Below are 18,779 nucleotides of genomic sequence, written 5' to 3' on the forward strand. Positions count from 1 at the left end.
TGAAGGACTTTTCCTGAAAATAATGTTTTCTTAGCCGCAGATGGTACAGAACTTCTCTCCCCTTTCATTTCATTCTGACCTGAGGTAAGGGGGTTTGGACATTGTTATAGACATTTATTACACACCTCCTGTGTTCAGTCACTCTCCCAGAAATGTCACCCCGGTTACCTAGTTCCCCTGGTAACCACTTATGGCATATCCACATTGGCCTTATAGTACATGTAGGTAGAATAATAATAATAATAAGAGCAAAGTGTTAAAGGTATGTAGCATAATGGACCTTAAATTGTCCCTATTATACTTTTTTCGGATATCACCTTTCATGCAGTGTGTAATATACCTGTTTGTGAATGTAAAATGTTTTAAAGATCAAAGTGCACAATAAATGGAGCTAGTCTCCCAAAAGAAAGAACCGATTCTGAACTGGCTGAAGTGATTCGTCAGTAATTCCAACACATTGTCATACCCGCCAACGGTCTTCATTGACCGTTTACTTTGACCTGCCCTCAAACACTGTAGATGTAGCTGAGGCCTGGAAGAGTTTGGTTTGTGTTGTCGACATGTTGAGAAGACGCTGTTTTCTGCACTGCAAACGCAAATCCACTTTGCATGCACTTCCAAAGGATTGGAAATGATACAGTAAGACCATTGTTACTGTTCTTTTTCGTATTACTGTGTATCGAGTGTTGAGGAAGCCTCTTGAGCTGATATTCAGATAATAGGCAAATCCAATCACAACAGATAGGCCATCTGACCAATCAGAGCAGAGTAGGCTGGCGGAAAGGAGGGGTTTAGAGAGACTGAATCCATTATTAAACCTTCAGACACTGTGACAAAAGAGTTGATGCTGCAATGTATATTTTGATAAAATTAAGGTGTTTTTTTTTTTTTACTTTGGATGCATGTATTCCTTGTGTAGGAGACATCCAAAACAAAATTAGGACCCTTTAAAATAGCATAATAGAGGCACTTTAAACTAGAAGTGTTTTCCAGAACATAAAGCTGCTGTATACAGAGACATTTACTCCTACTATGGTGCGTTACCACGAGGTAATTTAATTCAGGGCTTATTGGAATGTTACTGCTGCTGATTCAGTTAGTGTGGAGGGCTTCAGTCTGCTCATACACTTGCTGTGACTACAGTGGGCTTTTTTCTGGCCCGTTAGGGGCTAAAGCCCTAGCGCTGGGGACAGGATTAAATACATCCCCAAACAATAAGCAAATTCATTCTTTCCTCCTTTGCTTTTCTCCACAGTGTGAATGATTATTTATGAGGTTTGTGAGCCTGGAATTTAGATTTTGCATGTTGCCATAATGTTGTCCTTGCGCAAGCTGTGTGCTAATGAGACTGGCTCAATGTCTCAAGCTGCTGTTATGGAATTGTTTTCCAAAACTTGAAGTATGGTGTTGTGTAACATGAGTGGCTTTAAACTCCATTCGTTGGTAGTCATTTTATATTTACACCCCATGGTTTCATCTGCATTTGGATAAATGACCGTTTTTGCAGCAACAACAGACATAGGAATATAATGAGAGGAGAGCAGTGGGATATACCAGTGAATCAGAAGGCCACTGTTGCGTTGAATTGTTGTAGATCAGTTGACAGGAAACTTCATCAAATTCAATCATTGTTTTTCTGAAGTGCTTGGTTTATTGAATCTTCAATTCAGAAAATCCAGCAAAAATAAAGATTTTAAGAGATATTCCATTTCAGTTCATGTTTTGGAACTTCAGACATTTCACAGGAAGTTGATTTGAAATTTGATTTGGAATGGCAGGAACAAGTACTTCATTAATTGCAATTCATAGTGAGATTAGTGTTCTCAGAAAGGATCTGCTCTGCCACTTTGGTCTATGAAATGGTTAAGTTATGTTAAGTAATAAATTGCAGGCATAACCGGTAACAGGCTACACCATATATGTCTGTATTGTACAACATGTTTATGCGAGTCGTACTGAAAAATGACATGTATTATTAAAAAGGACTTTTACATCAGTAATATGAATTGTTTGAATTTAATTTAATTTAATTCTGCTCCCTTATATTTAAATTAAAATAATATAAATACACTACCATTCAAAAGTTCAGGAAGATTGTTTGTTGTTGTTTTAAAGAAATTAATACTTTTTCAGCGAGAAAAGGATGTATTAAATTTATCAAAAGTGACAGTAAAGATACTTACAGTATATACATTGTTACATTGTTTCTATTCATCGAAGAATCCCGAAAAATGTATCATGGTTTCCACAAAGTTATTAAGAATAACAACTGTTTTCAACATTGATAATATTTTAATGATTTCTGAAGGATCATGCGACACTGAAGACTGAAGTAATGATGTTGAAAATGTAGCTTTGTCATCACAGGAATAAATAAATAATGATAGAAAACATTTATTTTAAATTGTAATCATATTCCACAATATTAATGGTAATGTTTTTTTTACTATATTACCAACCCCAAACCTTTGAACAGTATTGCAAAGTGCTGATAACTTGTTTTTTATTGTTTTGTTTACAATCATTCAATAAGCAATCAGTTTATTAAATATTAAATCACTGACTGTTGGTATGTGGTCCGACACTTTCATTTGAACCCTGGCAGATGCACCTCTCACACAGTGATATGAGGAAAGCACAGCAGAATATATTATAACAATATTATGACAAGATTTTAATAATGTAGGCAATGAAACTAGCAAATAAAAAATCAGGACATTGGTTTCCAGCTTTGTGTAGCCTCAATTTTGCTTTTCGGTTCCATCCAAGAAGCACTGATTTTTGTCGTGCTTCCAATACGTTCCACTATTTCCATCTCGAACCCTTTCCTGTATCTGTGGTGTGAAGTGGTCATTTCAAAAGCATGTGAAGCTCCAGGCATTTTGCTAGAACTCACCTCTGTCATTTATTAGTGTCCTGAGACTCATCTCTCCACTGCTAGTGTGAATGGCAGGCTGTGCTCATACGCTGTAGCGCAGCGGTGGACCCTGCGCCTGCTCAGTGAGAGCTAAGTGCTGCCACAGCGCTTGCCTTCACTCGTTCATTAAATTTCTGAAGCTTCTTCTATAAATCTCTCTGCTGCTGCATTTTATGATGAACTGCAGTCCACAACCATAGCAGTTTGTCTCTGTCTGCGTTTTACGGCTGATTGCGATGGCTGGAGAGTCGTGAACTCCATTGCCCGAATCTTACACGGCTTTTCATTAAGCGTCATTACTGGTGAAGTTCACTGCCTGTGTGAAGAACGATCTCAATGAGTAGTCCTTCCTCCTCTGATTTATTCTACTGTGAAGTAAAATGAATAGGCTAATTCATCCAAAAATAAAACTTCTGTCATTATTTACTCACCCTCATGGTGTTCAAACTTGCATGACTTTCCCTCTTTCATCGAAATTTGGATGAATATACTGGAGCTTTCAAGCTTCAAAAAGGTTGCCATATGACTTGTGCACAATAAACAATTGAATAGCTTTGTGTAAGGAACAGACTTTATTCACAAAAAATGCTGACAACTGCTGTAATTGTAATTCCAGATAAGAGGATTTGTGAATATACCGACTTAAAATTGCGTCTCAGAGACAATTAAATGACAATAGAAGACTTGAAACAACGTCATATGGACTACTTTTAGGGTTGTTGCAACGAAAATAGCGACAGCATCTCCAAAATTACTCCTTTGTGTTCCGCGGAAGAAAGTCATGCAAGTTTGGAGCAACCATGGTATATTTCGACAGATAAGGTCAACCATTCTTTCATTGAAAGTAGCCTTTGTCATTTAATCTCATGAATTGTGTGGGAAAAAAGAAGAAGATGGCTGAAAGAGACACTGATGGTAAATACTTGCCTCATCACCATTATGGCTTATAGAGGTGGGCACAATTGAAACACAGCTGGCGCGCTAGATTTCCTGACTGCTGTCTCAATCAATGCGGTTACGAAACGCTCCCACCGTGACACAGATCGGTGGACCTGTGTTTCTTCATTGTCAAAAGAGGAGGCTGTCACTGTTACACCGAGTCCTGTCTTTGTGATGATAATTCTCCAACATCAATCCGCCTGATTAAAATTGCCTGGAAAACTCTGCAAGAGGCGATTATAATTAGAAGCCCTGTTCATGTTTGCTGGTGGTGGCTGCAGCTCGAGAATAACATTGTTCTCAGATGCCTCCCACTGCCTGTGGGGTGTGAATAAAGATTTGCACTTTCAAGTTCACTGGTTGTTGTGTTTTGTTGTTGTGCACTCTCTGAGGTAAACTAGAATTAACTTATTTATACAAGTTCCCACATAAGCCTGCCATGAAATCTATCCCCTAGAGATGCCCTCAGGAATCTAAATGTCAAACCAATAAAGGTCGAACCCACAGAGGATTTAATTGACATGTAATAAGTGATCCAATCTAATAATGTTTTGTGAATAAGGTTCTATGATATAGTTTTTTCTCGTACGGAAATTCTTTCACGTGGGGATATGGATATTTGGCGATGAAAAGATTATTTGTTGAGTGCCTTTGCAAATTCAGCTTATGTTCTTTTTATTACTCAGCGATCTTTGCTGTTTGTGCTTCTCTTGCCAGAATGACTAAATCGACAGAATTCAAGTCAGTAACAGTTCCTACAAACAGCGATGTATTCATTTTGATCCATAATTCAACCAAGCACTTTGATCACTGCTTTGCATAGGCTTAAAAGAAAGCCGTTGTGTAACTTGCATTTAAAAGGTGAAATGCGTTTTTCTCACATGGATATTTTTTGCTTTGTTGAAAACAAGGAAGAACAATCTCGAAAACTATAAATGTACTCCCAACCTTTCTCTTGTCGGATTGCACTGCAGAAGGGTCAAAGGAACAAGAAATAGCTGATTACGTGACTATGCGTCTCTTAAAATGCTCTGCCTTTCAAAGCTGCAGTGTCACACTCTATATGTTCTTAAAGGATAAAACCCTAACTCTAAGTCTGTCAAAGGACTCTGGGTTAAACTGTTCTCTCTGGGGGAGATGAAAGTGAAAATGCAGTAACAGGAACAGATGAAAGTCTCCCAAAAGGCTTGGGTTCCTGAAACTGTGATGCCCAAAGTTTGATAAACCTTCAGCAGCACACTGAAAAATACTCAAGACAGCTGCAGTGAACAGCAGAAATCAAAGTGTACATCTTTATCTTGTAGCATTAGACAACCCATTTCCCACACGCTCTCAGACAATAATGGAGGCACAGCTCAATCATCCTTCTACAATAGGAGGTCTGTGTTCTCATCTCTTCATTTTCTACCAGACTGGGATTTAATCCTGGTTTTGTAAAGTCTCAGCAACTGTGATTCGGGCCTGTGAATGGATGTGTCCCTGGCTGAATAACTGCATTATGCCATGACTTCTGTTTTCAGGCTTGGCTAATGCGATTGTGATTGAATCTCTTCTCTCAATTCTCGGAAGCTTTGTCTAACTAGGTTGAGCCCAGGTTTAGATCGTAGGTGGGAGAAAACCTTTGCTTGTCTCTGTTGTGCCCTGTAATTTTGGGAGGGATGTTCTTTTCAAGTTGTTTACCCTTTCGACTTATTCTAGAGAACTGTTTAACCCTCTTTTCATTTAGCACTTGAAGAACCAGCAGCACAGAGAGTAGATGATGATCAGTTGCACCGGCTATGCGTAAGTTACAACTTGGCCTGTTTTGATGTAAATGGGCACAGTTTACAACTTACACGCTAGACGCTACTATATATTTTTGCATTACACCATTAAACTTAGTTGGAGTGTGACTCTATGTATAAAGGAAATATTCTGGAGTAACGATTGGAATAAAATAGCAGACTGACTGAACTGCATCAATTGACCATTCGCAAAGACCCGCCCCCCTTAGTTACTGTCGCTATGTCCGACAAGCTACGCTGCTCTCACACACACACACCATGTTCTCACGCAGTGAAAAATACATCGCGGACTGACAACACGCTGACAGACAGGACAGACTAGATTACTTTTCGGTTACTTTTGATATTAAACATAATAAAGTCTCACCGTTCAAATTTGGACATTTTTTAAAAGAAATTTAAACAATAAATACCGTTTTGTGGCTCTTTAATGTGTCGTGACAGATCGCTGTAGAGCATCAGTTAAAGCTGCTCGTGATCCGATCATCTCTTCCTTCTAGTTCATTTATAGCATCAAATAAACTTGAATGAACATAAGAAGGAATGTTGTTTTAACCGCAGAAAGGCATCAGTACATTCCGTTTTTCAAGTTCAAATCCTCCTATGTTAATCTACTAACTCTCCTGACTGCTTTGTCGGACAAAATGGCGGATGGCGAAGTATGATTGGTCAGATCACCTGTCAATCAAGCTCCCTGCGAAGGGTCAATTGGGGCTTTCACACTGAGTAGTTATAGGAACTCAGTTATAGGTTGTTGTGGCTTTGGTTGTTATGCTGGACTTTTATTTTGACAATGCTGAGAACGGCTCAGCCAGAACCTGAGCACACAGCGCTCCCATATCCGTCTTCATTAGTTTACATTCATTCTGTTTAACAGTCCTATCTTATGCATTATTACATAGAACTGTTAAACAAAGAAAGTAAACGGTATACGAAAAAGTATTATAGCATCTGCCGTGTGCTTGATGCCCGATGTCGCTAGCTGAGCAGAAATACCGGTACATAGGTAATCATGTTTTGTTTGGTCCCTTCAAAGTCACGTTGGATATGGAAGTGCCTGGACTTCAGTGTTGGTCCATCTATTTCTGCTTTCCATGTTCATGGAGTAAATATATAGGCTATAAACTGTGTTTACACAGCTTTTTTAAAATGGCAGGTGCCAGTGTTTTGCATGCGTTCAGCCAATCAACATACACTTAAGTCACTGGTAGTTCCTATCGTGCGGGGTTAGACCCTACTCTGAAGTAGGAGTTAATTTAGTTCCCCCAAAAGGCGTTCCTAGAACTAAAATCGTTCCCAGTTCCACGCCAAAAAGCAGGTACTTCTGCCATTAGTTATAGAAACTATGAAAAGGTTCCTCCAGTGGGAAAGCCCCTAATAAGCTCTTGTTTTACCCGACAGACTTCACTTCTTTAGACATCCAGTATATGATAATGCTGACATTTACACTCGCATACATTTTAAGAGAGAGAACATTATGTGAATAAATTACTTTGTTTGCGGCTCTTCAACACGAACCTGTCCTAAACAGCATGCCACTGTGCACATCGCTCCTTGTTGTGCATGTCAGAAAAAGTCAGTCATAATAAATAAATGTCATATTTTATGTTTTCAGACAGTTTCTGAATGTTATTTACATAAAAAAATAACTATGTTATTCATGATTGAATAGTGTCATATTTAAAGCTCCAGTCCGTAACTTTTTTAAGTTAAAAATAATCCAAAATAATTATAAAAAAAAAACTTATTCTGCCAGTGGTCAAAACTATCTGCTTGCCATAGCTAGATTCAAAACGGTTAGCTTGTAATAATGATTTTAATTCCAGTGGTACTGGTGGGTTTCCGCTGGAAATTCGAGCATGTTTTTGCGTCATTACGTCACACCCGAACACATAAAGGAGTTTCGGCTAGCCGGCTATACTGCGCGTGACGAGATGTTTAGATGTATAGGCTTTTCTCGCAGCACTTTACATAATTAAATTTATGGCATCCAGAAAGATCCAAACAACAATCATCAGTGTCAACTGGAGAATCAGCAGTTATAAAACCCAAAAGACTTCGTACTTCGGATTTAAGGTGGCTAGAGAAAGAGAAAGAAACCGTCTCATGCGAACACAAGGATTTAAACATCGGCGGGGCTTTTGAAAAGTGCGTGAACTCCGTGTTTTGAAGGGGTTCAAAACGGAAGAAGAGACGGCTTTTTTTCTGCTGAACAAGTAAGACATTTCAATAGTTCAATCGTGTAACAGTACGTTTTCTTAATTCACACAGTTATGGAGTTTCCTTTGTTGTGCCTTTCTCGTTTTGCTATTATGGAGAATATGAATTCTGAACTACACAGGTAACCATAAAACACATTAAATTTAACATTAGTCACGCAATGCTGATGTGATGTTGTTAACATGAACAATTTGAGAACAAAGTAGGCTATAATTTGCACGGTTGCTGTAAATCGCGTTGATTAAATCTAACGAAGCTTATCATGTCGAATGCTTTTTCCCCCTTAGTTGGTCAGAACAAAAATGGATGTTACTTACTTGTTCAGAAGACATTTTCTAATGAAAATTCTTATGTTGGTCAAACTTTCAAAAAGTGAATCTGTGATTCTGTATGACAGTATCCACACAGCGCGGTGACTGACAGCACCACTCGCCTCAAAGCACTGTGTTCATCCGCGCTGTTTCATGCCGATTTACAACCCACGTAAAGATGATAATTCCGCGAATCACTGCAGTTACAGATTTCGAACAGAGAGATGGCGACAAAGAGGAAAAGCTACGGACTGCAGCTTTAATGAAAACTTATTTTTACTGTTAGTAACTTGAGGCAAAAGAATGAAGAATAAACTGAAACTTACAGCATTTAAACAACTTCTACTCATATATTTGAATGCTGCTATTGGATCATTGAAGGTAGATGTCATATGCGACTACGCATGACTTTACAGAGAGCTTACTACCTACTAGCTACGTTCTGCCTTAAGAACAAATGGTGCAAACGAATAAAGTACAGAGTTACTACAGTGGTTACTAAGCCAGTGTGGACTTTACGTTCCAATTTGAATAATAACTTACGAATGACTGCGCAACCCTACCCAGGTTCGATCACAGAATTTTATCTCAAAGTACACAGAAACTTGACCATGCCCCTCCATAATATTACAGGAAAAATCACACATTATTTGTGAATAAAGTTTAATTCAACTCTTCTGACAAATTTAATATATTATATTTGTTATTATAAATATATATTTGTAATATACTGTATTTAAAAGAACATTTTGTTTAGAGTGGAAGGGAAAGAGTCGCTTTGCAGCACTACATATTTAATATAATGATATATTTAATATATTACATTTATTTTTAATACATTTATAGTATATTTACAATATAATTTTCTTTATTATAAATTTGAATGGGAAAATAAAGTCACTTGAGTAGCTTTTCAGCATGTCAAAATAAAAGAAATATAGGGTGTCTGTCAACCTAAGATGGTTTCGACCAGCCCAGTAATGACTGTTACGGGGGTGCTCATTCAAAAAAAAAAGAGAGAAAAAAAAAAGACAATAACAATTAGATAAATAGCAATTTATTGTATTGGATAATATAATGGAGACGAGCAGATGCATATATCTTGTATAATTATCTGGCACAGTATCTGTGTATCTTCTTTATTAGTTAGCCTCATCAACAAATAGAAAGGTGTGACTTTTTTTTGTAAATATGTTAGTATAACTGTAAGCTTTCATCTATTTTCAGACAAAAACACACGACATTCTCTGTTCAGACATGAGCCAATTAATCGTATCCTAGCAACAGCAGTCAATATGTTTCTTAGCAACAACATTTTGTGATATGCAAAATTGCGTTTAAAGAGGCTTGGACAAATCAGTCAAATTACATGTCCCACTATAATATGCCATTTTATCCTGGGGTTCATTTGCCGATGGCTATTTAAAATGACCAGCTTTGGTTATTAAACTTGATATGAGGGTTTCTTCATGCCCTGTTTCACTTTGAACTTTATAATATTGCGTGAGTACTAAGCACTTGTCTGCATTTGCCATGCTATATTCAATATATAATATTCAATGCTCACTCTACAAAGGACAAAAAACATTAGTTGTTAGCAGTTCCATTTTATTTAATTTTTTCACCAAAGGTGACACATATTCTCTGTGGAAAATCTCCAACTGTAAGATCACAATTCCTCACAACCTCCTCCTCAGCCCCTGATGGTATATTCATCTTGTATGTGACATTGTTTATTTTGTGGAAAACCTGTCTTTGTGCATCACATATAATGCTCTGTTCGACTGTTTAGGTTTTGGCTTGAGCGCAGGTGTCTCAGGATGCTTTAGTCCAGTATGTCACTCATTGTTATTCAGTAATTCACCTTATCAGTCACACTTTCAGAAGTGCCTACAGCATATTTTACAGAAGGGTGACAGACCATTTGTACATTTGTGTTTGAGTATATGTGTTGCCTGAGCCATAATAGAGAAGAATGAATATTTCATGACAACCCATATCCTTATACACTCATGCAGTCTGGGCACCAAATCATTAGTTTGCTCCAAGCATGTTGTTGTCCTGAGAGTTCAAACACATTTACAGCTCATTAAAGGCCCGCGACGGTTATATAGAGTTTTGATCTTCAGGTTATTTGTTTTACTTCTTGATTTACGTCTAACGTCATCATTGCTGTCATTTGGTTGATGCAGTTTTCTGGATTTGAAAAGTTATTTGTTTTGCCAGTTATGTTGAGAAATCATGTTTATTTTGGCATGGACAGTAAGCCCTGCCTCCGAGCCTGCTGGTCTGTGTTAAGGCCCTTGTTGGCACTAAAACGCCCTGCAGAACCACTGACCTGGCATACCATTCGAATAAATCATTCTGAGCCTTCCCAACCGCCGCCGTCACCACCTGGTGGCTCCTCGTTCAGGCAGGTGAGCATGACAAACTCTAGCATCCATCCTCCATTTAGAAAAGAATCTTTATTTTTCACCACACAAACAGGGCCAGAGGAAGTCTTTTTCTATGCAGTTTCACCATGAAACGGCTCTATGCACAATGTTAAATTAATAATTATTTTCATGCAATTGTTAATAACCTATATATTAAAATTCTATACTGTTTTACTTAAATTAAAAATAAAACACATTTTAAAAGCTACAAAGACTCTCAGAACTGTGTTCAGACTGTCAGTCCAAATTCGATTTTTGTGCATACCCGATTGAAATCCGATCAGTGAATGGCAAAAAAAAATCACATTTATATGTGGTTTGAAATCCTTTTCAAATCGCATTCCTGCAAATCCGTTTCAGTCTGACTGCTCTGATCGGATTTCGCGCACTGGTTTATGTCACTCTTTCATGCCACGTAAAACATAAACGTCAGACGTTATGTAGAAATGCTGAAAGTCGCTGCAGAAACAAGGTTGTGTTGTTGCAAAGTGCTGGACGAGCAAAAAATGACAATATAACGGAGACATGTTTTGAAACCGGTGGTCACGGAATAAAGCCGCTCATACCAGCGTCCTACGTTTCTGCCTCTGCCTCATAAGACGCAGTAGTCCACATACAGATGTTGTCCTATTTACAATATGACCATGTGTAGCCGCCAACACATGGTCATATTGTAAGGACAACATCAGTATTGCAAACCCCTCCATGTGTCGGTTGTTTTTGTTTTATGTGTATCCTTAGTTACCAACATTGTCATTTTGCATGGTCATTGCAATAGAAACCAATGCAGATATTCCGGAAAATGAAAGAGCGGCATGGGACAAACAAATCGGATCTGAACAGTTGCGAAACACAATGTACACAGTCAGTCATTTTAGATCAGATTCCAATCGGATACGCATTTAGGGCCGGCAGTGTGAACTTAGCTAAAGTGAATTGAGACATCACAATTCTGAAGTGTACATTATGAAAAATGAATATTTACTAAAAGTACATTTAACAGTTTTATTCAATTATTATTGGTTTTGAAGATTAACTTTAGGTGATTGTTATATAATGGCGAAGGTAAAAAAAAAGAAAGAAAAGGAGCATCATTTACTCACCCTCATGTCGTTTCAAACCTATCTGACTGTCTTTCTTCTGCGGAACATTAAAAAAAAATTAGTAAAAATCTTTCAACTACTTTTATCCATTTTATGATAGTCAGTGTGGTCCAAAACAGCATGTTTTTTTCTCATAAAAGAAGATAATTCATAAAGATTTGGAACAACATGAGGTTCAGTCATTTATGGAATTTAATTTCTAGTTGAACTATCCATTCATCCCTTCAAGTCATAAATCAAACCTGCAATCTTTTCATTTAAATGAATTTGAACTGCTAGACTACTCAGCCCCCCATTTCACCCCTCCTTCCTTGACTCACATACTTTGTTTTCTTGGACTGATGGAGTACTACAGGCTGTACACCCAGTCTCCTTTATTACTGCTTCTGTTATGGTCTTTTTATACACAGTCATTCTAAGTCTGCATGGTAATGCAGCATAATTTATGAGATACCTTACAGAGGCCAGCACTGCAGTCCAATTTTACTTGCCAATGCTGCCTTCCCATTTAGATATTCATTTGCGATCCGTGAAGGCCAGGTTTGGTTAAAACGCTGACCATTGCAATCTTTCTGCAAATCAGAGCAAAATCTCAGTGCCAATGGACAATGACTGAGCAAGCCACAGATGAGATGTTTACTCCCTTTTTATGATGTCCATGATTTGAGTATTGACTACTACACAAAGGTTTTTTTTTTGCCATATAGACAATATAGGACAGCGATCAAGATTATATGAGGAAATTGCAAAAAAAGATGACATATATGTGGTTAAAAGGTCATAAAACTCCAAACTAAGAGTCCACAATGGCTCCTGGCAGTGTTTGACAGAACCCATGTGTTTATATGTACAATTATAAAGCACTAAAGCAGCTTCGGGGCCAAAATCTTTAACACCTTTAAAGTCTGTTTGTTCCAGTACAACACCTTTGTGAAACATTATTCCTCTATGGTGTAAAACAGACCCTGAGTGTTTGGGGAAGCGGTCAAAATGTCACCGGATCAATGTGTGTTGGCTCCTCTAATGTCCAACACCATTACGAGTTTTCAGAACTTAACTTGCCCTAAGCTTTCACCCACATGAGCAGCATCTTGGTTTATCTCCTTTCTTTGAGCTCGTTCCACATCTGTTCTTTCCCTGAGACCTCTGGAGCATGTTTTGCTTAAAGCTGGAGCAAAATTTGCTAGAGTTTCTTAAACAGGACTTCATCAAATATGCATGCTTAAGATCATCGGAAAAGTGCTGATGTGCTTTTATCTGTCTTCCCTCCTTCAATCTCCTCTTCCTGTCTCTTTCTCCCTCACTCACTGCAGGTATATGAACGTGGAACTAATGTTGAGCAGTTTGTGACCCGATTCCTGTTGAAGGAATCAGCCAATCAGATCCAGTCTCTGCTGAACTCTGTAGAGAGTGCTGTGGATGCCATTGATGAGCAGCATTCATCAGTGGGGTGAGAAAGAGCATCACCCATCATGACCCAAAGCATGTGTACCACAGTTCCATCAACATAAATGTCCATTAGGACATCAGTCATCAACAGTTAAGTAGATTACATTACATTAATTGCGGGGTTTAAATGCACAATAATGATAGAGCAGGTTTGGCATCTCACCCGGGTATGTGATTGAAAGCAATCTATAAATTTAAATTGTAAATTATAAATTTCTATAAAGTTTATTGGGCTGCCATCATACATTTGAATATGATTTTATAACTAAAGTTAAATAAAAAAAGATGACTATTTCTAGTAAAACACAACAAAAAAAATTAAGTCATATTTAGTTGATTTCAAACACTTTAATCTTCCTTGTTTTCCCTGTTGTGACCTAGATCCTACCCCAGTAAGACCAGCCCACGCGTCCCAGATAGGCGCTATGAGGCCCCGGTGCCAGATTATCCTCCCAACAACAGAGTCAGTGCAAAGGAGAGCATGAGGAACATCAACACGGGTGCAGGTGAGGTGATCACTTCTGTATCCAAACACACCTTTCAAGATACAACTGAATGTGGACATGCATTCAATTGTTTACAAAAGAAGTTTGATAGCATTATAGAGGAGGTATAATAGCACTAATATTATAGTGCACACCATTCACCATTTGCATTTTTATGCATCATGCATTTACTGGAACTCAAGTATGTACTTATGCAGTAGATGTGTTCTGGAATTCAAGTCTGAAAGCATCTGAAATAACCACAATGGTACAAAATTTGCAAAGTGACTTACTTTTACAGACTGAATCCACTTATGTCTCCAAGTATCAGCATAAATGCAGCATGCATCTGTTTATGTGAGCAGAACCAGCTGTGATGAGACTTTCTGAATAAGGTTGCGAAGAAATGGTTGGTTCTTGCCTCATACGCCAGAGAGTTCTTTCCCAAGAAACCTCTCATTTATTTCTTCATTTACATAAGCTCTGTTCCAAACCCTAGTGAGCTGCCTTGCTGTCTACTACCTAGATAGACAGCTGCCTTCTACTTAGGTTGAAGTGACTGATTCGGAATGGTCTAAAATGTTGCTAATATAATGTCACAATTCCCTAATAAGCAGAAAAATATAGATAGATCTATATTAGGATTTATTATTGGATAGGTCTATAAGATTTTTTAAAAATTGTCTTATTTATTTGATCAAATAATAATAAATAAAACAGTAATATTGTGAAATATCATTGCAATTTAAAATACTTGTTTTTTTAATTTAATAGATTTTAAAATGTCATTATTCCTGTGATGGCAAAACTCACTTGATTTTTAAAAATCATAATTTCTTGTTATTATTAATGTTTAAAACAGTTGTGCTGCTTGGTATTTTTGTGGAAACTGTCATTTTGTGGGACTCATGATTCTTTGATGTATAGAAAGTTCAAAAGAACAGCATTTATTTGAAATAGAAATATTTTGTAACGTTATAAATGTCTTTACTGTCACTTTTTAATCAATTTAACGCATCCTTGCGGATATGTCTTTTTAAAAAAAGCCTTGAACCAAAACCTTTGAACGGTGTGCATAGCACACACAAATATAGAGTAAAATAATAATTTTCTCTTATTACACTATTATACTATAACTATTTTTATATTGAATTTTATATTGAATGAAATATGTTTCATTTCTTTCACCTCGTCTGCCATCTACGATGTATTTTTTTTTTCACTGAGCTCAGCACAATGCATTCTGTGCTTTCCTTCTCTTTGAATACTTGTGATGTATACAGTACATGTGAATTTGGCCGACAGAAGGTATCTTAGAAGGCAGCATAATTAAATTGCCTACACCTATGATAACTTAAAATGCATAAAAATACTAAACTACTATAGTATCAATCAGTGAGTCACAAGCAAATGGAGACTCTGGGAAATATTTATTGAGACTTGGTGGCTGTTCCTCAGCCAGGCTCTGTGAGAGGAAAAGACTGACTTAAGCAATATTACCCCAGTTAGAACAATTGGCACATAGATTAAAGATGGCATTTTAGCCACTCTTTCAATCCTTTTTTATTTAGCAGAGGTTTACTCAAGGACTTGTTTAATGGTCTACTTGGCATGTTGCTTTATTGCTTCTTGGGGTATGTTTTTCCAAACATCGCATAAATCAATTCGGTAAGGTTCTTTTTTTGTGGTGCGGACTTGGTGGCCAACTACATTATCACGCAAAACATCCGCATTTCCCATTTCTCATGCCTTCTAATTGCCGAAAGCAAAGTTAAAGTCTGTCAAAGATGTGGTTCGCAGGCTCTCCCGTGAGCTTTCTGTATCAACATACACCACATTTCCATTACTGATGAGATTTGGGCCTGAGCTCCTGCGAGTTGGTTATGAAACCGCTCTAAAGAGACACTAAAACAACACAAAGCCTTTCGTGTGCCAAGTCAGCACACACCACACGCTCACGACAGTCTCGTATGGATGATGCAACGGAAGAAATGTGTGAGTTTTTAATGAGAAGGTGGAAAAAAAGGTCTTCCTCAAAGCGTTTCTGAGCTTCAGTCAGGAGTTAGAGGGCGCCTGGAGATATGGTAACAAATTAATTCTAGTGTTTTTCTTTTTTCTGTAACACAGAGAAAAGCAATTTATGATTCTTTTTTAAATGTCCATCTCACTTTCATCTTCTTCTCAGTGCTAAAAGAATAGTCATGCAGTCAATTTCTTCAAAACACCCGAGCGATACAGACATTTCTGTTGCTGTGGATTTATCATTCGAACAGAACCAGAGCTTATTTGGAGCAGTGGCTGATCTTAGTCCTCATTTCAGCAGGTTTGTTAAATGCCATTTGAGCACAAAAAGCTGTAAAAGAAGCTCCCATCAATGTGCACACTCCTTATTGGCAGTAATCAGTAGATCTCAATTGTCCTCTCGTTCACTTTTACTGTAAGGTTGGCCTGTCGATATGCCAATATTCTTCGAGTGACACCACAGCGCTGAATCGAAGAGGTCTGTTTTATGGGTGACGTTCAAACACTGGCACTAGTTTTAAATTTCCCCAAGACACAGATAAAGCTGACTTGGCTCACAATAAAAGCGCCATTCTAGCTGTCAGCTCCGGCAGGGAGAGCCATGATTGGAGCATGCTGTCCAAGCTGTAGTTTATGAGCAACGGGATGAGAATATTGATCAATACTTCTGCGAGACTTGCTTTGCACATGGCACTTGTTCTCCCATCAGTCAATCATACGCTTTTCTCAAATTGCTTTCTTTCTCTCACTCTACTTTCCTCTCTATTTCTGTTCATCTTGCACACACACACACACACACAGGCTCAAAGCTATAAATCTGATATACTGTATAATTTATTGATATACAGTGAGTCTTTTCTTTTTTTATGTAGAGATTTATTTGGAATTTTTTATTTATATTCTAGGGCTGCCCCTGACTAAAGATTTGTCTAGTCGACTAGTAGTCATTCATTTAAGCCTTTAGTAGACTAATTGCACGTATATATCTATCTATAAATTACAGGAACGTCTGTGTGTCTGTCTGTCAATCTGTCTGTTAATCGAATATCTCTCGAACCGTTAGTCCGATTGATTTCAAACTTGACGGGTGTCTTGCTACGGGCACGAGTAAGTGCAGTGCCGAGTTTGACGTTGTTTGGATTAGAAATGCAAAAGATATCGGTAAATATATCGGTAAAAAAAGCACACAAAAAAGTTGTGGTTTAAAAATAAACATTCTGTCAGCTAAACATTAAGTCAGCTACACTGTTTACTTCTGAAGTAAAAAAGTAGCAATTCTTTTTAAGGTTGTTATACATTTATTGCAATGTAATTATACGTTTCTTACAATGTGATTATACGTTTATTACAATGTGATTGTATTGTACGTTTATTACAATGTGATTGTACGTTTATTACAATGTGATTGTGATTGTACGTTTATTACAATGTGATTGTATGTTTATTACAATGTGATTGTAGTTTTATTACAATGTGATTGTACGTTTATTACAATGTGATTGTACGTTTATTACAATGTGATTGTACGTTTATTACAATGTGATTATACGTTTATTACAATGTAATTATACGTTTATTACAATGTAATTATACGTTTATTACAATGTAATTATACGTTTATTACAATGTGATTATACGTTTATTACAATGTAATTATACGTTTATTACAATGTAATTATACGTTTATTACAATGTAATTATACGTTTCTTACAATGTGATTATACATTTATTACAGTGTTATTGTACATTTGTTACATTATTGTTATACATTTGTTACATTATTCTTTTTGAAAAAGTTAGCGATTGTTTTTTAAAAAGTAGCGATTCTTTTCTGAAAAATTAGCGATTCTTTTTGAAAAAAATACAGATTCTTTTTGAAAAAAGTACAGATTCTTTTTGAAAAAAGTACAGATTCTTTTTGAAACAAGTAGCGATTCTTTTGGAAAAAGTACAGATTCTTTTTGAAAAAAGTAGCGATTCTTTTTGAAAAAAGTTGTGTAAAAAATGTAATTATACATTTGTTAAAGTCTTATTATACATTTATTACAACGTAATTATACATTTATTACAATGTAATTATACATTTATTACAATGTAATTATACATTTATTACAGTGTTATTATACATTTATTACAATGTAATTATATTTTTATTACAATGTAATTATACATTTCGTCGCTGCCCGATGAAACTCACGTATGTCCAAAACGGTTACTTTTCAGGAAGTGAAAAAAACACGTAATTTCAAAAGCAGTTGAACGTAGCATTGTCATACTTGGTACGACAACTTTAAATGTAACCATATTCTTGCCAGTGTAATGATATAATCCACATTTGACCAAAATCGAGTTTAAATGGACATACGTGCATATTTTACAGTAACGGTGGTCGATACGCGTTTTTCGATCATTAATTAGAATGACCCAGTCGCGTTTCATATTGACAGATGAATAGGCTACGCTCAGTTTATTAAATAGCCTACGTCTCAGATTATTAATATGCTCAGTTTATTATATGTCTCTTGCAAACTATGAAGGGACAATGAATCAATACACTGACATGGCAATGCTAGACTGATAGGGGGAAGCACAGGCGAAGCACTGCTACTTGGGCGCAGAGATATAGGCTATCAAGCAACACCTGAAATAAAGCTTGCAAATTTGTTGATGGAAACATTGATTACAATGAAGATACAATTTATACAAAACGAAATTTTCAAGGAAAAATAGTATTCGAAGATCGCTGGGTATTTGATTATTAGCATGTGAGCAAAGCGGAGCGGTGTGACGCTTATAAGTTAAAAAAAAAAAAAACATACGTTTCATATTTATGTTTAAATAATATAGTGGGTTTTTTTTATTATTTCATCTATGTTGATTATATGAAAACGGAACCGCATGAGATGAGTAAGATAGGATCATAAGATGACCAATAGGCCTATATCGGAAAACATTTGGAATGGGTCAGATTTTGATCTACTAAGTTTTGTTTTGTAGAAAGCCTTTCTTTAAATTTAATTTCGTTTTGTATAAATTGTATCTTCATTTTAATCAATGTTTCATCAATAAATTTGCCTGGATTAATAAAAAAGAAGCACTTCATATGAAGTGTG

General features: G+C 36.8%; 1 protein-coding gene across 2 annotated transcripts in view; it reads left to right on the plus strand.

Moving 5' to 3' along the window:
- The window catches only part of necab2 (N-terminal EF-hand calcium binding protein 2), an 86,069-nt gene that overhangs the window by 44,714 nt on the left and 22,576 nt on the right, over positions 1–18,779 (plus strand). For both annotated transcript variants that reach the window (XM_056254850.1, XM_056254858.1), the window contains exons 6-7: positions 13,023–13,159; positions 13,540–13,664. In XM_056254850.1, coding sequence (XP_056110825.1) covers positions 13,023–13,159; positions 13,540–13,664 — 262 coding nt within the window. The remainder of the gene's footprint in view (positions 1–13,022; positions 13,160–13,539; positions 13,665–18,779) is intronic.

Source organism: Rhinichthys klamathensis, unplaced genomic scaffold, assembly GCF_029890125.1.
Source record: "Rhinichthys klamathensis goyatoka isolate OS25496 unplaced genomic scaffold, OSU_Roscu_1.1 h1tg000005l_1, whole genome shotgun sequence".
Lineage (NCBI taxonomy): Eukaryota > Metazoa > Chordata > Actinopteri > Cypriniformes > Leuciscidae > Rhinichthys > Rhinichthys klamathensis.